Source organism: Muntiacus reevesi, chromosome 18 (assembly GCF_963930625.1).
Source record: "Muntiacus reevesi chromosome 18, mMunRee1.1, whole genome shotgun sequence".
In the NCBI taxonomy this organism is placed as follows: domain Eukaryota; kingdom Metazoa; phylum Chordata; class Mammalia; order Artiodactyla; family Cervidae; genus Muntiacus; species Muntiacus reevesi.
Genome location: NC_089266.1, coordinates 10,762,283 through 10,780,130, shown reverse-complemented (window position 1 = coordinate 10,780,130; position 17,848 = coordinate 10,762,283). Strand labels below are relative to the sequence as shown.

Sequence of the window (17,848 nt, the reverse complement as noted above, 5' to 3'; positions counted from 1 at the left end):
TCCTGGAGAGACTGCCCCTCCCAGGGTTACTAATACCCAGAGAGAGGTGGTGACTCTCCACAATCACATCTTTCATCTGCCAGTCAACCAACACGGAGCTCCACCCTCCACCCACAGCCTACCTCCTTTATCAAACGCTCCCTCCAAGCCAACATTTCCAGCTCCAAATCACCACAGGGCCAAGTACAGGACATCTAGACTGCCCTACCGCCCAGAGTCCACCAAGAGTATCACACTAGCCAATTCTGGACCTCCTCAAACCTGCCTGCCCTGCCCCACAAGGCAGACTCGGGGCCACTTTCTCCCATTGCTCCTTCCATCTCCCCTGCAGCCCTTCAGACATGGCCCCTCCTCCTGGGAGCTGTGAGGAACACTGACCTCCCGCGTCATCACTAGGCACAGAATCAGGGCGCCTCAGGCTCCCGGTTCCCTCTTTCGCCAGACACCTCCTTCACTTTTCACTTTGTCCTCTGCCCCATACCCCTCGACAGACCACCTGGACACTCCCAGTAGGAAAGCAAACGTATGTAGCCCTGCACTTGCTTTATTTTGTTCCTGAGAAACCGTCAACTAAACATGCCTTTTATTTTCTCTTCTCCCCAGGAAGGAAGTCTCTGTTTTCTTCACTGCTGCATCTACAGTGTTTAGAACAATCCCTGAGCCCCGAAAGGTGCCTAAATGCTTCTATCTCATTATATAAATTCCTCAGAAAGTCCCGTGTCTCCCTGCAGCACCAACACGTTCCCTCTTCCCCTGGGATGCACCCACCTCAGTCAGGTCTGTGATCAGATCCAAAAACAAAGGGTTTTGTATCAAACTATTAGTGAAATGAAAATCAAAACTACAATGAGATATCACCTCACACCAGCCAGAATGACTGTCATAAAAAGAAAAAATCCACAAACAATAAACACTGGACATTGGTGGAGAAAAGGAACCCTCCTACACTGTCAGTAGGAATAGAAATTGGTACAGCCACTATGGAGAACAGTATGGAGGTTCCTTAAAAAACTAAAAATAGAGCTACCATATGATCCTGCAATCCCACTCCTGGGCATATATCTGGAGAAAAACATGATCCGAAAGGAAAAATGCACCCCAGTGTTTATTGTGGTACTGGTTACAATAGACAAGACATGGAAGCAACCTAAAATCTGTTATCAGAGGAATGGATAAAAAAAGCTGTGGTACATACATACAATGGAATATTACTCAGCCATTGAAAAGAATGCAATAATGCCATTCGCAGCAACATGGATGGATCTAAAGAGTGTCGTACTGAGTGAAGTAAGTTAGACAGAGAAGGAGAAATATCCTGTGGCATCGCTTATATATTGAATCTAAAAAGAAATGATACAAATGAACTTACAAAATGGGAAGAGACTTAGAAAACGAACTTATGATTGCCAGGGGAAGGGAGACTTAGGGAGTTTGGCATGGTCATGTGTGCACTGCTATGCTTAAAGTGGAGAGTCAATAAGGACCTGTTCTATAGCACATGGAACTCTGCTCAGTGTTACATGGCAACCTGGATGGGAGAGGAGTTTGGGGGAGAATGGATACATGTATATGGATGGCTGAGTCCCTTCAGTATTCACCTGAAACTATTGCAACATTGTTAACTGGCTTTACCACAACATAAAATCAAAAGTTCAAAAGAAAAAACAAGAGAGTTTTCGCTTCTGATTTGCAATTTGCCTCTCATCTGTTTGTCTCCCTTTTTCTTTTTTTTTTTTTAATCCCTATTCCATTGTGCTTTTTATAAGCTGCTACAAAACCCTTAGAATAAGACTCAGATTTCACACAGGCAACTTAGTTCTTTGAATACACATCAACTGGGCCACATGAGTGTCTAGCCCTTCACAGGTCTACAGGCAAGGCACCAGGCTAAACTCTAAACTCTTCCTTGACAAAAATCAAGCCTATATATACATGTTACATATTTATGTATTCCTCACTACTGTGGTCTGTCACTCTGAACTCATTAGTCTGGAATATGTACACTAAAACTAAACACTACTGATTAGGAATCCAGACCTGGTCACAAACTCTGGGTGTGGGCAGTGGATGGGGGTGGTTAGGAGGAGACCCTAAGACTTCTGATGATGTCTTTGTTGACGATGGATGGTAGGGGATGAGTATCCACTAAGATAATCCGGCATCTGTGTTATACATACTCTGTAGGGTGGGTGTAATATTTAATTAAAACATTTGTTAAGTGCAGAGTTTATTGACTTGGAAGGGATGCTAGAGAACTTTCTGGGGACTGAATGTCCTGTTATTGGATTGGGTAGGGGTGACAAAGCGGTACACACAGCAGAACATCCAGGGGGCTCTACCCTGAAGGTCTGTGTATTTCATTCAATACCAATTATACCTCAGTTCAAAGGCTATAGACCAGCTCTAAATGCATACAGAAAGGCTACTCCTATTTCTGCCTAGAGAGAATTAGTGAGAAAAAAGTAACAGTTTGCTACTTCTTGGAGGGAAGGTGGGTTAGTCAGAATACATGTCTGATTTTTTTTTTTTTTTTTTTTTTTTTTTTTAACACATTATTGCTTCATTTTATTTTTTTTTTTTTTTTTTTTTTTTTTTTTTTAATATTATTTTATTAGTTGGAGGCCAATCACTTTACAACATTTCAGTAGGTTTTGTCATACATTGACATGAATCAGCCATATAGTTACACGTATTCCCCATCCCGATCCCCCCTCCCACCTCCCTCCCCACCCGACTCCTCAGGGTCCTCCCAGTGCACCAGGCCCGAGCACCTGACTCATGTATCCCACCTGGGCTGGTGGTCCGTTTCACCATAGATAATATACATGCTGTTCTTTCAAAACATCCCACCCTATATGCAAAACAGAAAAAGAGACACAGAAGTACATGTCTGATTTTATATTTCATAATGAGGGTCCTCAGAGAGCAGAGAGATCTCAGTTCTGAGGAGGGCAAGGCAGCCCTGTTCACTCCCCTGAATACTGGGTCAGGAGCACATGGAGGGGTGGGGGTGTGTGCTGTGGACCCTGGAAAGGCACATATGGCAGGAAGTGGGGGTGACAGGTGAGAACACGGACTAGTAGGAGAGAAAGTCTATGAAGGTTTTGACAAAGGCTGAAGGGTTGGAGGCTAGGTGGGCCTGCAGCCTTGCTCAAACTCCCAGGGGTCCTCTGCCTTATTCTGCACTGACAGTGATTGGGATAGAGTAGGATGGTTAGTTAGTTTAGGAATCACTCTCAGGGATTAAGAACGTAAAGAATTTTACTGGAGTTTGGGAAGCCGTTGTAGGCTAATAATTACTCAAGAAAAGAATCCAGTAACCTAGCAACAATCTACACTATCTTGAAGGAAGACCAAGCATCCAAGCATCGGGCACATTCAGGCCACAAGCTCTGATGATTAAAACACAGGACAGGAGACACGGTCTCTGAATCTTGTTACATGAAGTCAGGGAGTTAGCGGTCCTTGAAGAGTAGCATTTTGTAGCCAAGACAGGAACATAGGTGAAGGGGGAAAGAAGCTAAGTGAAAGAGGACGTTATACTGAAACTTAACTGAGCCAAAGCGCATTCTCCTGGCTGCACTGACAGGTCAGTAAATTGGGAGATGAGTTGTTGGAACAAGGAATAATGATTTTAATCAGAAAGTTAGCAGACTGAGAAGATGGCAGTCTAGCATCTCAAAAAACCATCTTCCCACAGTTCAAATTTGGGCTCCTTTTATACACAAGAGGGGGAGGGGGAGGAGCCCACTTAGGCACTGACCAATGGCTGAGCAGGACAAGTACCAGTCGCTGGTTTGATATGTGCTGTTTTGCCAACAGAACACACTGGTCATAGCAAACACCCTCTCCAACAACACAAGAGAAGACTCTACACATGGACATCACCAGATGGTCAACACCGAAATCAGACTGATTATATTCTTTGCAGCCAAAGATGGAGAAGCTCTATACAGTCAGCAAAAACAAGACTGGGAGCTAACTGTGGCTCAGATCATGAACTCTTTACTGTCAAATTCAGACTTAAACTGAAGAAAGTAGGGAAAACCACTAGTCCATTCAGGCATGCCCTAAATCAAATCCCTTATGACTATACAGTGTAAGTGAGAAATAGGGACTAGATCTGATAGACAGAGTGCCTGATGAACTATGGATGGAAGTTCGTGAGATTGTACAGGAGACAGGGATCAAGACCAACCCCACGGAAAAGAAACACAAAAAGGCAAAATGGTTGTCTGAGGAGGCCTTACAAATAGCTGTGAAAAGAAGAGAAGCAAAAAGCAAAGGAGAAAAAGAAAGATATTCCCATTTGAATGCAGCGTTCCAAAGACTAGCAAGAAGAGATAAGAAAGCCTTCCTCAGCAATCAATGCAAAGAAATAGAGGAAAAAAGCAGAATGGGAAAGACTAGAGATCTCTTCAAGAATTACAGATACCAAGGGAACATTTCATGCAAAGATGGGTTCAGTAAAGGACAGAAATGGTATGGACCTAACAGAAGCAGAAGATATTAAGAAGAGGTGGCAAGAATACACAGAAGAACTGTACAAGAAAGATCTTCATGACCCAGATAATCACGATGGTGTGATCACTCACCTAGAGCCAGACATGCTGGAATGTGAAGTCAGGTGGGCCTTAGAAAGCATCACTACGAACAAAGTTAGTGGACGTGATGGAATTCCAGATGAGCTATTTCGAAAGCTGAAATATGATGCTGTGAAAGTGTTGCACTCAATATGCTAGCATATTTGGAAAACTCAGCAATGGCCACAGGACTGGAAAAGGTCTGTTTTCATCCCAATCCCAAAGAAAGGCAATCCCAAAGAATGCCCAAACTATAACACAATTGCACTCATCTCACACGCTAGTAAAGTCATGCTCAAAATTCTCCAAGCCAGGCTTCAGCAGTATGTGAACAGTAAACTTCCAGATGTTCAAGCTGGTTTTAGAAATGGCAGAGGAACCAGAGATCAAATTGCCAACATCCGCTGGATCATTGATAAAGCGAGAGAGTTCCAGAAAAACATCTATTTCTGCTTTATTGACTATGCCAAAGCCTTTGACTGTGTGGATCACAATAAACTGGGCAAAATTCTGAAAGAGATAGGAATACCAGACCACCTGACCCACCTCTTGAGAAACCTATATACAGGTCAGGAAACAACAGTTAGAACTGGACTTGAACCAACAAACTGGTTCCAAATAGGAAAAGGAGTACGTCAAGGCTGTATATTGTCACTCTGCTTATTTAACTTATATGCAGAGTACATCATGAGAAATGCTGAGCTGGAAGAAGCACAAGCTGGAATCAAGATTGCCAGGAAGAGGAGGCAGGCTAGGGCCGTGCGCGCGCGCCGCCGCCGGGGGGAGGGGAGAGGAGGGCACCTAGGCTCTCCTCTTCTCTCCCCCCTCCCCCGCGCCCCATGTAACCCCGCCCCGCCGGCGGCAAGCTCGAGACCCCCGCGCGCACCCAGCCGAGCCGGCAGCTGAGGAGAGCGAGGCCCGATGCGGCTGAGGCTGCGCGGTGCCCCTGAGCCCTGAGGAAGCGGTCCGCGCTCACGCGTGCCCCGGTGCCTCAAGCGGCCCCTGCACACCGCCCAACCTGGGCCTGCCGGAGGCATGAGCGTGCCCGGGAAGCCGGGGGAGATGAAGCCGGCTGGAGAAGAGCGGCCGCCGGCGGCGGCCGAGGAAGAGGACGACGACGAGTTGGTGGCAGCGGCCCCGGCCTCACGGCCAGCCCGAAGGAGTGCCTCCTCGAGGGAGGACGCGGACGACGACGAAGAGGAGGAGGCGATGGTGGTCGGGGGCGGTGGCTGCAAGGAGCAGGAGCTGACCTACGAGCTGCAGCAGGGCTACCGCATCCTGGGCGAGTTCCTGCAGGAGAAGCACCGAGGCCTCACCGCCCCATGCCTCCAACCCTTGGGGGGCGTTGCCACCAGGGAAGAGGAGGCGGCCGAGGGGCCGCGCGTCGGAGGAGGCCGGGGCAGTCGCGCCCTCCCGCAGCAGCCCGGTCAGGGCATGTGTCTGCTGAAGATGGAGGAGAAGTTCGCCAGCGGCCAGTACGGGGGCATCACCGAGTTCGTGGCGGACTTCAGGTTGATGCTGGAGACGTGCTACCGCCAGCATGGAGTGGACCACTGGATCTCCAAACAGGGCCAGAAGCTGGAGATGATGCTGGAGCAGAAGTTGGCGCTTCTTTCTCGCATAATGAATGCTTGCTTTTAAGACTGATTTGATTTTACCATTGTAGAAACAACCTGTACAAAGCTTTCAGAGGCTCTGGCATGTTTTGCAAAGGCACTTGAGAGAAAAGACAACGATAGCAGTTACATCTAGAGGCTATTATGGATTGGAGGATGAGAAGGGAACTGCATGTACTTCAACAAGGCGTCGGTCAACACCACGAAGTTTGGCAGGCTTGACAAGTGGAGTTTTTGAATCTGTAATGGTTCAAGTTTTGAGACAGGAAGAACAGCTGAGAGCAAAAGAAGAAAAAAGTTTAAAAATCACATAGTACTACTGAGGCTTTTAATGAAAGACAGCAACCCTTACTTCAGCTCATCTTCAAATTCATGACTCCGAAACATCCACCTTTAACTTTTTAGGCTTCGGGAGCAGGAAAGGAAAGAAGCAGAAGAAGCTAGTCAAAAGGAAATAGAAGAATGGGAAAGGAAACTTCTAGCTCAAGCAGCTCCAACTTGCATGGAGACCATGTGGGAAATTCCGGCCATTGGGCATTTCCTTTGTTTAGCCCAGCAAATTTTAAATTTGCCAGAAATAGTCTTTTACGAATTGGAACGTTGTCTTCTGATGCCTCAATGTAATGCTTTTCTATCTAAAATAATGACTTCTCTATTAAGTCCTCCCCATCGCAGACCTACCTTATATCGAAGACCTACTTTGCCTTATAGGACCTGGGAAGCAGCACTGAGGCAGAAAGTGCAGCAGTGGTACACGGCTGTAGGGCAGACAGAAAATCCTGACAACTGTGCCGAAAAACTTGGGTTGTGTCCTCAGTTTTTTAAAGTTCTTGGAGAAGTCAATCCATTGGAAGAAAAACCTTTTCATGAACTACCTTTCTACCAAAAAGTGTGGCTACTTAAGGGTCTTTGTGACTTTGTGTATGAAACACAAAAGGAAGTTCAAGATGCTGTTCTTGGGCAGCCTATTCATGAATGCAGGGAAGTTATTCTTGGTTATGATTATTTGGAGAATGCTTATGTACATTTTCCACAGTTTTTTTTTTTTTTTTTCTAATTTTTTTTTTTTTTTTTTTTAATTTTTTTATTTTTCAGTGGGTTTTGTTATACATTGATGTGAATCAGCCATAGAGTTACACGAATTCCCCATCCCGGTCTCCCATCCCACCTCCCTCTCCACCCGATTCCTCTGGATCTTCCCAGCCCAACAGGCCCGAGCACTTGACTCATGCCTCCCAACTGGGCTGGTGGTCTGTTTCACCACAGAAAATATACATGCTGTTCTTTCGAAACATCCCACCCTCCCCTTCTCCCACAGAGTTCAAAAGTCTGTTCTGTACTTCTGTGTCTCTTCTTCTGCCCTGCATATAGGGCCATTGTTACCATCTTTCTAAATTCCGTATATATGTGTTAGTATACTGTAATGTTCTTTATCTTTCTGGCTCACCTCACTCTGTATAATGGGCTCCAGTTTCATCCATCTCATTAGAACTGATTCAAATGAATTCTTTTTAACGGCTGAGTAATATTCCATGGTGTATATGTACCATAGCTTCCTTATCCATTCATCTGCTGATGGGCATCTAGGTTGTTTCCATGTCCTGGCTATTATAAACAGTGCTGCGATGAACATTGGGGTGCACGTGTCTCTTTCAGATCTAGATTCCTCAGTGTGTATGCCCAGAAGTGGTATTGCTGGGTCATATGGCAGTTCTATTTCCAGTTTTTTAAGAAATCTCCACACTGTTTTCCATAGTGGCTGTACTAGTTTGCATTCCCACCAACAGTGTAAGAGGGTTCCCTTTTCTCCACACCCTCTCCAGCATTTATTGCTTGTAGACTTTTGGATAGCAGCCATCCTGACTGGCGTGTAATGGTACCTCATTGTGGTTTTGATTTGCATTTCTCTGATGATGAGTGATGTGGAGCATCTTTTCATGTGTTTGTTAGCCATCTGTATGTCTTCTTTGGAGAAATGTCTGTTTAGTTCTTTGGCCCATTTTTTGATTGGGTCATTTATTTTTCTGGAATTGAGCTTCAGGAGTTGCTTGTATATTTTTGAGATTAATCCTTTGTCTGTTTCCTCATTTGCTATTATTTTCTCCCAATCTGAGGGCTGTCTTTTCACCTTACTTATAGTTTCCTTTGTTGTGCAAAAGCTTTTAATTTTCATTAGGTCCCATTTGTTTATTTTTGCTTTTATTTCCAATATTCTGGGAGGTGGGTCATAGAAGATCTTGCTGTGATTTATGTCAGAGAGTGTTTTGCCTATGTTCTCCTCTAGGAGTTTTATAGTTTCTGGTCTTACGTTTAGATCTTTAATCCATTTTGAGTTTATTTTTGTGTATGGTGTTAGAAAGTGTTCTAGTTTCATTCTTTTACAAGTGGCTGACCAGTTTTCCCAGCACCACTTGTTAAAGAGATTGTCTTTTTTCCATTGTATATCCTTGCCTCCTTTGTCAAAGATAAGGTGTCCATAGGTTCGTGGATTTATCTCTGGGCTTTCTATTCTGTTCCATTGATCTATATTTCTGTCTTTGTGCGAGTACCATACTGTCTTGATGACTGTGGCTTTGTAGTAGAGTCTGAGGTCAGGCAGGTTGATTCCTCCAGTTCCATTCTTCTTTCTCAAGATTACTTTGGCTATTCGAGGTTTTTTGTATTTCCATACAAATTGTGAAATTATTTGTTCTAGTTCTGTGAAAAATACCGTTGGTAGCTTGATAGGGATTGCATTGAATCTATAGATTGCTTTGGGTAGAATAGCCATTTTGACAATATTGATTCTTCCAATCCATGAACACGGTATGTTCCTCCATCTGTTTGTGTCCTCTTTGATTTCTTTCATCAATGTTTTATAGTTTTCTGTGTATAGGTCTTTTGTTTCTTTAGGTAGATATACTCCTAAGTATTTTATTCTTTTTGTTGCAATGGTGAATGGTATTGTTTCCTTAATTTCCCTTTCTGTTTTGTCATTGTTAGTATATAGGAATGCAAGGGATTTCTGTGTGTTAATTTTATATCCTGCAACTTTACTATATTCATTGATTAGCTCTAGTAATTTTCTGGAAGAGTCTTTAGGGTTTTCTATGTAGAGGATCATGTCATCTGCAAACAGCGAGAGTTTCACTTCTTCTTTTCCTATCTGGATTCCTTTTACGTCTTTTTCTGCTCTGATTGCTGTGGCCAAAACTTCCAACACTATGTTGAATAGTAGTGGTGAGAGTGGGCATCCTTGTCTTGTTCCTGATTTCAGAGGAAATGCTTTCAATTTTTCACCATTGAGGGTGATGCTTGCTGTGGGTTTGTCATATATAGCTTTTATTATGTTGAGGTATGTTCCTTCTATTCCTGCTTTCTGGAGAGTTTTAATCATAAATGAGTGTTGAATTTCATTTTCCACAGTTTTGTGGTGCAGATGTACGGATTTACAAACAAAGACCTTTTCAGGCCCCAGAATTTCCAGTCCCACCCATTAAAATACAAAGAGTACCTCGAATTAAACTGGAGAAATTGAAGTGTGACTATGTTAGTGCAAGTAATGGAGAGCATAGGTGTAGTAGAGAAGGCCTGCCTTCTGCCTTCAGAAAAGAGCAGGAAATTAATTTTGATCCAACCTGCTGCCCTGCTAAAATGAACTTAGATAATCATGACATCTCTGTTGAAACGGAAGTGAAATCTAACTGTGAAATTAGAATTCGAAGGCCCTGTGAAATGAATATAACTGATTGTTGTAAAGAAAATTTTAGAGAAACCAGGAAGTCCAGGGGAGGTTACTAGCTTAGGAGAGCCTCTCAGTCCAGGTGAAATAAGGTTTATAGAAAATCAGGAAAAATATGGTGAAGCTTCTAGAGTAAAGCCTGAACCCAGTCCATTAAAAGAAAATGCTCTGAAATCTTGCCAGATACATGTAAATAGAAGCCACAGTGACCATCCAGACATTAACTGCCACAAAGTTGTAAGGGATATTCTATTAGAACAGTCACTGCAGAGCCACAAGAAACTCAAACTAACTAAAATGAGGGCAAAAAAGAAGAAAAAGAAAAAAAAGAAATTGAAAGATATTTTGAATGAAAACTTACAGAGAAAGCGTGAAAGTCTTCATTCCCTTGCATTCAAGTCTTACAAACCTGAGATCCAGAATAAGTTACTGATCATCAAAAAGAAAGCAAAACACAAGAAGCACAAATCTGGTAAGCTGACACAGATGGGCAACGATTACATTTTAGCATACTTCAAGTAGTTCTTTCAATTAGGCATCATGGAAGGCTCTGATTGATGAAATGAAATATATTTTGAGTGTTTGTGTGTGTGTGTTTGAATGTCAAGTTTTATATTAGTCCCCATAATCAAAACCCAGAGCAGAAGAGGTTTTACATACTAGCAACAACAAAATACCGATATAATACATTTGAATTTAATTCTCAGTTGAAAATCTTTGAAAATTCTCTGGACCGGTTTCTCCATAAGTGATCCTTGCCATTCTTTTTAAGAAGTGTTTTTCCCCAGGTTAAGGGCAGTTCCATGCAATGGACAAAGCACTGATATCAGGAGCTATCATTCCTAGAACTAAAGTTCACAGCAACTAGCTTCTTAAACCAAGGCAAGTTAGATTATCTTTCTGGGTCCTAGTTTTTTCCCACATGAAAAGTTCTCTTAGTATATATTTTCATATCCAGGAAAAAATGTTATCTATAAGGAAAAAAATTACATCAACTTAATAACTTATGAAGCTTATTTGTTTTAAGGATTTGTAAGTTTGTATTACATCAAATTTTAAGTACTCACTGTATTTGTCACAAGCCTTTTTGAACTTTAACAAGAAAATCTTACGAATAAAGTTTTCAGTGAGTGAAAAAAAAAAGATTGCCAGGAGAAATATCAATAACCTCAGATATGCAGATGACACCACCCTTATGGCAGAAAGTGAAGAGGAACTAAAAAGCCTCTTGATGAAAGTGAAAGAGGAGAGTGAAAAAATTAGCTTAAAGTTCAACATTCAGAAAACTAAGATCATAGCATCTGGTCCCATCATTTCATGGGAAATAGATGGGCAAACAGTGGAAGCAGTGTCAGACTTTATTTTTCTGGGCTCCAAGATCACTGCAGATGGTGATTGCAGCCATGAAATTAAAAGATGCTTACTCCTTGGAAGGAAAGTTATGACCAACCTAGATAGCATATTAAAAAGCAGAGACATTACTTTGTCAACAAAGGTCCATCTAGTCAAGGCTATAGTTTTCAGTGGTCATGTATGGATGTGAGAGTTGGACTGTGAAGAAAGCTGAGTGCCGAAAAATTGATGCTTTTGAACTGTGGTGTTGGAGAAGATTCTTGAGAGTCCCTTGGACTGCAAGGAGATCCAACCAGTCCATCCTAAAAGAGATCAGTCCTGAGTGTTCATTGGAAGGACTGATGCTGAAGCTGAAACTCCAGTACTTTGGCCACCTCATGCGAAGAGCTGACTCATGGAAAAGACCCTGATGCTGGGAGGGATTGGGGGCAGGAGGAGAAGGGGACGACAGAGGATGAGATGGCTGGATGGCATCACTGACTCGATGGACATGAGTTTGGGTAAGCTCCGGGAGTTGGTGATGGACAGGAAGGCCTGGCGTGCTGTGATTCATGGGGTTGCAAAGAGTCAGACACGACTGAGCGAGTGAACTGAACTGAACTGAAGTTTCAGTCGTATCCAACTCTTTATGACCCTATTGAGTGTAGCCCGCCAGGCTCCTCTGTCCATGGGATTCTCCAGGCAAGAAAACCGGAGTGGGCTGCCATACCCTCCTTCAGGGAATCTTCCCAATCCAGGGATTGAGCCTCCGTCTCCTGCAGCTCCTGCATTGCAGGCAGATAACTGCTGAGCAACCCGGGAAGCTCTTTTAGGTACATACAAATATGTAAATGCCTATTTTCCTAAACCGTTTACTCTTCATTTGTGCTCATCATACAAAGTTTTTAATTTTTTTAAGACTTTTTCTATAGTCAAATATACCAATCCTTTGTTTGTATTTTTACCCTTTGCTTTAATTACTAGAAAATCTTCCCCATTCATGGGTCAGATAAATATTTACATACATTTTTTCCAGCTGTCATTATTATACACATTAGGGTCTGTTTCTGGGTTGTATTTCTGGTACATTGGCTTCTCCCAAGAGTCACTGTTTTAATGACTGGCTTTGAAACATGTTTTTGTTCATCTAATATAGCGTTTCACTTTAGGCATTTCTTTTTAACAATTTTCTTGGTTATTCTTGCCCATTTTTTCTCCCAAGAGAACCTTAAACTTACTCAATCCAGGTTTAAAAAAGTTTTAATCCTGCTGGGCTCAATACTGTTTTCAATCACAGTGTCAAACACTTCCTAATGGTGTGTATTCCTTGATACTCACTTTAAAAGTATTTACAACAGCCAGGATATGGAGACAACCTCCATGACTACTGACAGGTGAAAGGATGAGGAAGACGTGGTAGAGATATACAATGGAATACTACTCAGACACAAAAAGGAACAAAACTGGGTCATTTCTACAGGTGTGAATGGACCTAGAGTCTGTTATCCAGAGTGAAGTAAGTCAGAAAGAGAAAAAGAAATATTGTTACATTAATGCATGTTATGTAGAATCTAGGGAAATGGTACAGATGAACCTAGTTCCAGGGCAGAAATAGAGACACAGAGGTAGAGAATGGACACGGGGACACAGGTGAAGGGAAGCGGAGGGCGGGATGGACTGGGAGACTAGATTTGACAATAAATATACTACCCATGTGTAAAACAGATCGTTAGTGGGAACCTGCAGGCTAGAACAGGGAGCTCAGCTTGGTGCTCTATGATGACCTAGATGGGTGGGAGGGGGGTGGGTGGGAGGGGATATATGTTTACATATAGGCGATTCCTTTCCTTGTACAACAGAAACTACTACAACTTTGCAAAGCAATTATACTCCAGTAAAAAAAAAATTTTTTTTAATAAATAAAGAATAAATTTGAAAAAGGAACTACAAAAAAAAGTTTACCCAAAATTTCAGTATCCCACGTGGCCCAGGCTCAAAGCTGGCCATCCTGCTCTGGACAGGATTAGTGTCCAAGGAGAATGAAACACTCACACATATCACAATTACCACACACACTCACACATGCATATACCACACACATACTTTGTGCACACACACACTCGAACATGTGCACATTCTCACACAGGCATGCACACACACCCACAAGGGGCCACAATGCTGCCAGCTGCAGCGCCTCCCCCACCACCCAATCACAAGGAACAACAAAGGACCACACAGGAAACCAGCTCAACCAGGCAGAGAGACAACGTCCCTCTCAGTCCTCCAAGAAACCTGGGAACAGAGCCGGCTGCTTAGGTCTGGACAGACTGGACTGTGGCGTGGGGAGCTCTCGCTCATCCAAAAGGATGAATCTGTCTTGAATCTGTCAGGCAACTCTCTGCAAGCCTCACCTGGGCTCCCGCCTGGTCACTCACTCAGGAGACACTCTCTTTGGGTCTGACACTTATAGGGAGACAAGACGGCTCAGCTTCCCCATCGAGGAATGGTGGCATTTCCAGAGCACCTCCGTTTCCCCAGAGCCTGGAGGCACCTTAGGAACTGTCTGGTGCATGCAAAATGCCCAGAGCAGAGACAGACACCCACGTGGCAGAAGCTCAGACACCCAGATGCAGCCCCGCCACAGCATCTGGGAGACACGACATGCTGGGTATGGTGGGAGAAAAAGGGAGGGGGATGCAGAGACCCTGCACAAATCAGGCACAGAAGGGGCTCTCTGCCGCAGCCCAGCATGCAGGGGCCAACAGCTGGGCATCAGTGAAATGAAGTTGTCCTGGAGAGGATGCTGTAGGGACACTTGTTCAGCCACTGAAGAAACCACAGTAGGAAAGAGCATCCTTGCAAAGCTAGGAGATGGGCAGAACCACACCTCCCAGACCCACTTCCCCAGGGGCCACTCACTCGCTTGGTTTGCCATGAGTCATTCGAACGGGGCTCATCTGGGTGTTCTTGCCAATCACCTGAGCCCAGGGACAAGGAGGAGCTGCTTTCTTCCTTCAGCTCCTGTCCATACTCCATTTCTCCCTCTGGGGCCAATGTTTCCTTGAGGTTGCTCTGAGAACCTACAAAGGCAGATGCACATGGGTCACATCTCAGAAAAACAAGTGAATGTCCCAAGGGAAAACTTGGACTCCTCCCATGAGCGCTGTTCAAGATTAGTCCTCTCCCCACTCAAGGTGCTGTCTTGGCTACAGTGACCCAAACCTGGTACAATTTCTGCTGTCAGGTGGGCAAGAGTGTACACCATGCGAAATGCCAGGCTGGATGAAGCACAGCTGGAAACAAGATTGCTGGGAGAAATACAAATAACCTCAGATATGCAGATGACACCACCCTTATGGCAGCAAGTGAAGAACTAAAGAGCCTCTTGATGAAAGTGAAAGAAGAGAGTGAAAAAGTTGGCTTAAAACTCAATATGCAGATAATTAAGATCATGGCAACTGGTCCCATCACTTCATGGCAAATAGATGGGGACACAGTGGAAACAGTGACAGACTTTATTTTTGGGTGGCTCCAAAATCACTGCAAATGGTGACTGCAGCCATGAAATTAAATGACACTTGCTCCTTGGAAGAAAAGCTATGACTAACATAGACAGCATATTGAGAAGCAGAGACATTACTTTGGCAACAGAGGTCCACCTAGTCAAAGCTATGGTTTTTCTAGTAGTTATGTATGGATGTGAGAGTTGGACCATAAAGAAAGTTGAATGCCAAAGAACTGATGTTTTTAAGCTGTGGTGTTCAAGAATACTCTTGAGAGTTCCTTGGACTGCAAGGAGATCAAACCAGTCAATCCTAAACGAAATCAGTCCTGAATATTCATTGGAAGCACTGATGCTGAAGCTGAAACTTCAGTACTCTGGCCACCCAAAAGACCCTGATGCTGGGAAAGATTGAAGACAGGAGGAGAAGGGGATGACAGAGGATGAGATGGTTGAATGGCTCACCGACTCGATGGACATGAGCCTGAGCAAGCTTCAGAGTTGGTGATGGACAGGGAAGCCTGGCACGCTGCAGTCCGTGGGGTCGCGAAGAGCTGGACATGACTGAACGACTTAACTGAACTGAACAAATATATTAAACATCTACAAACATCTAAGGTTCATCTACAAATGAAACTTAAGGCAAAAGAACCAAATAAAACTGGGAGGATATTTGTAACACACGACAGCCTGGGGCCACTGTCCTTTGATAAACTGTGGGCATGCTGACCTCCTCTCTCTTCCACCAGCCTCCACTGCAGGGGCTGGGGCCCCCATTAGACTGATCCAATCAGAACCTGGCATTTCTCCAGTTCCAGTGATTGGCAGAAGTACAGCAGGGGTCCAGGGCTGGTTATTGGCGTTTCTGACCCATCAACTCCTTCCTTCCGGTCAGACAAACAGATCTTACGCTTGGAATCAACTAGTTTGCCTCCATGAAGGCAGCAGCCTGAGGACAAAGCAGGGCCGCCGGGACCTGAGACAGATGCAGAGCTGTGCAGAGACCTGACTCCCTCAGTCTGGAAGTGAGTGTGTGAGGCCCAGTGCACGCATCCCGCTGAGGAAGCAGGGAGCTGGGTGTCCGGTCATCTCCAATACAAACAGCCCCAGTGACTGAAAAATCAATAAGAATAACTTTTAAAAAAGGGAATTCCCCAAAGAAAACAGGCAGTTCAAAGAAAAGGAATTATAAGTGAGCTCTTAACCTTTGAGAAACTTATTTACCCTACCAATCCAGGAAGTAGCAATAAAACCAAAGAGGTACCCTCTTCTACCAATCTGACTGGCCCCAAGCTAGACACCCTGGTGTGACTGGAGATGAAACCTCGAAGAGCCTGCAGAGGAGAGGCTGGGGGAAGCCTTGTGAACTTGAAGGTTTCCATTCTAAATGCACAAGGCTGCTCCTTGGAGCTTGTCCTTGAGACACACTGGCACGAGGGGCAGATCCCTTGCCAGCATCCGGCCCAGCCATGTGCATTTATGGCAGAACAGGAGTCCAGGATAGGCCTGGCTGCTGCGTGGCAGAGTTGAGGCCAGTCTCACTAGAGGCCATGGCACAGTGCCACATGATGGAAGCAGGGCACATTAGTTTTCCACCACGTGGAGGAAACATCTGGAAGGTGACACACCAAACAGTTAAGTGTTGTGTTCATAAGGGTGTGAAGGATCTGGGCTGGGTGTAAGCTGAGGGGGTTACCATTTTTCATATCCTCCCGTCGTAACATATGGGTTATTCATACCAGCATGTATTACTTCTACACTTATCAATATAAAAAGGAAACTAGCCGGATTCAGTAAGAGCAAAACTTAAGAATCTCTACTGAGCACTCTGCATGTTAACCCATCAAGTACTCACAGCCACGCTGTGACCTTCTCAGGCCCCCAGTTGGCAAGGTGGGGAGCAGGATTTGAATCCAGGCTCAGAGGCCAGGATAGGCCCTGGGGACAGTGACATGGCCACCGTCCTTTCCCCAGGACTGCGGCTGAACCAGAGAAAATTCCTGTCCCTGACTCATGACTCATGACTCATGACTCACTGGGTGCATGCACATTAGGCAGCATGACCTACCCTGAAGCATCCCTGCAGATGGATGGGAACAGACACACAGGTATCCAGAAAGTGCTAAGTGAGTCAGATCCCCAAATCTGGTTAATGGCTGATCAACCCATGAATGGGGGAGGAGGGCAGGGACCTCACAGGTAGTCTGAAATCACTGCTACAGAATTTGTTCAGCTGAACAAATTCTGAAATCGTTGAAATCATTCATTTGATAGGGGACTCAGCTGTCTGGGGCCAGTATCTTGTTTTCACATCCAGAGTTCTTCAGGGCTCACCACAGGGAGTGGCTACAGTCTGATGGCTGCTAGGTAGCAGGTATTCTTTCCTTCCTGGGTTCCCTCAGGTCTCACAAGCTCACCATTCACAGTGGCTGCAACTGCTGGTGACTGTGACATCTTTATTTATGTCAGGAAATATTCCTGTCATATTTCTCAATTGTCCACTAAAAATATGTTTAAATTGGTAAATTTTGTGCATCAAAGCAAATAATAATCAATCTATAATAAGGAATTGTTGTTGTTCAGTCACTAATTTGTGTGCAACTCTTCTGTGACCCCATGGACTGTAGCCTGCCAGGCTCTGCTGTCCATGGGATCTCCCAGGCAAGGATACTGGAGTGAGTTGCCATTTCCTTCCCCAGGGGACCTTCTCTTCCCAACCCAGGGATTGAATCCATGTCTCCTGCAATGGCAGGTGGATCCTTTACTGCTGAGCCACCAGGGAAGCCCTCTAGAAGAGAGTATTATTCAAGTAAAACTGAGGACTACAGCCCAGGTGGCAGCCTCTCAATAGTTCTGAGGAACTGCTCCGCTGAAGCCGGGTCTTCAGTTTTACACCTTGTCAGAACAAAGGACATACACCAAACATGAGAGGGGTGCATCCGTGAAGTAGGTTATCACGTACACAGCAAGTCAGCATGACCCCGGTGTCTGTAAAGGGAACCTCAAGTTTGTGGGGGTTGTTGACGTGGACACCACAGCACAGGGGGCATTGATCCCTATCTTCAAAGCATTGTTGCTAACAGTTAAAGCACAT

General features: G+C 44.5%; 2 protein-coding genes across 5 annotated transcripts in view; one reads left to right on the top strand and one right to left on the bottom strand.

Annotated features, from left to right (window-relative positions):
* LOC136149507 (E3 ubiquitin-protein ligase RNF213-like) overlaps positions 1-17,848 on the bottom strand; it is a 124,527-nt gene that overhangs the window by 92,180 nt on the left and 14,499 nt on the right. For all 4 annotated transcript variants that reach the window (XM_065909818.1, XM_065909816.1, XM_065909817.1 and 1 more), the window contains one exon: positions 14,172-14,332. In XM_065909818.1, coding sequence (XP_065765890.1) covers positions 14,172-14,332 — 161 coding nt within the window. The remainder of the gene's footprint in view (positions 1-14,171; positions 14,333-17,848) is intronic.
* Positions 5,545-10,979, top strand: LOC136149509 (uncharacterized bromodomain-containing protein 10-like). The gene is given in 6 exon segments (XM_065909820.1): positions 5,545-6,199; positions 6,294-6,495; positions 6,603-7,234; position 7,331; positions 9,605-9,943; positions 9,945-10,979. Coding segments are annotated over 6 exon segments (2,253 nt in total). The 5' UTR covers positions 5,545-5,618; the 3' UTR covers positions 10,443-10,979.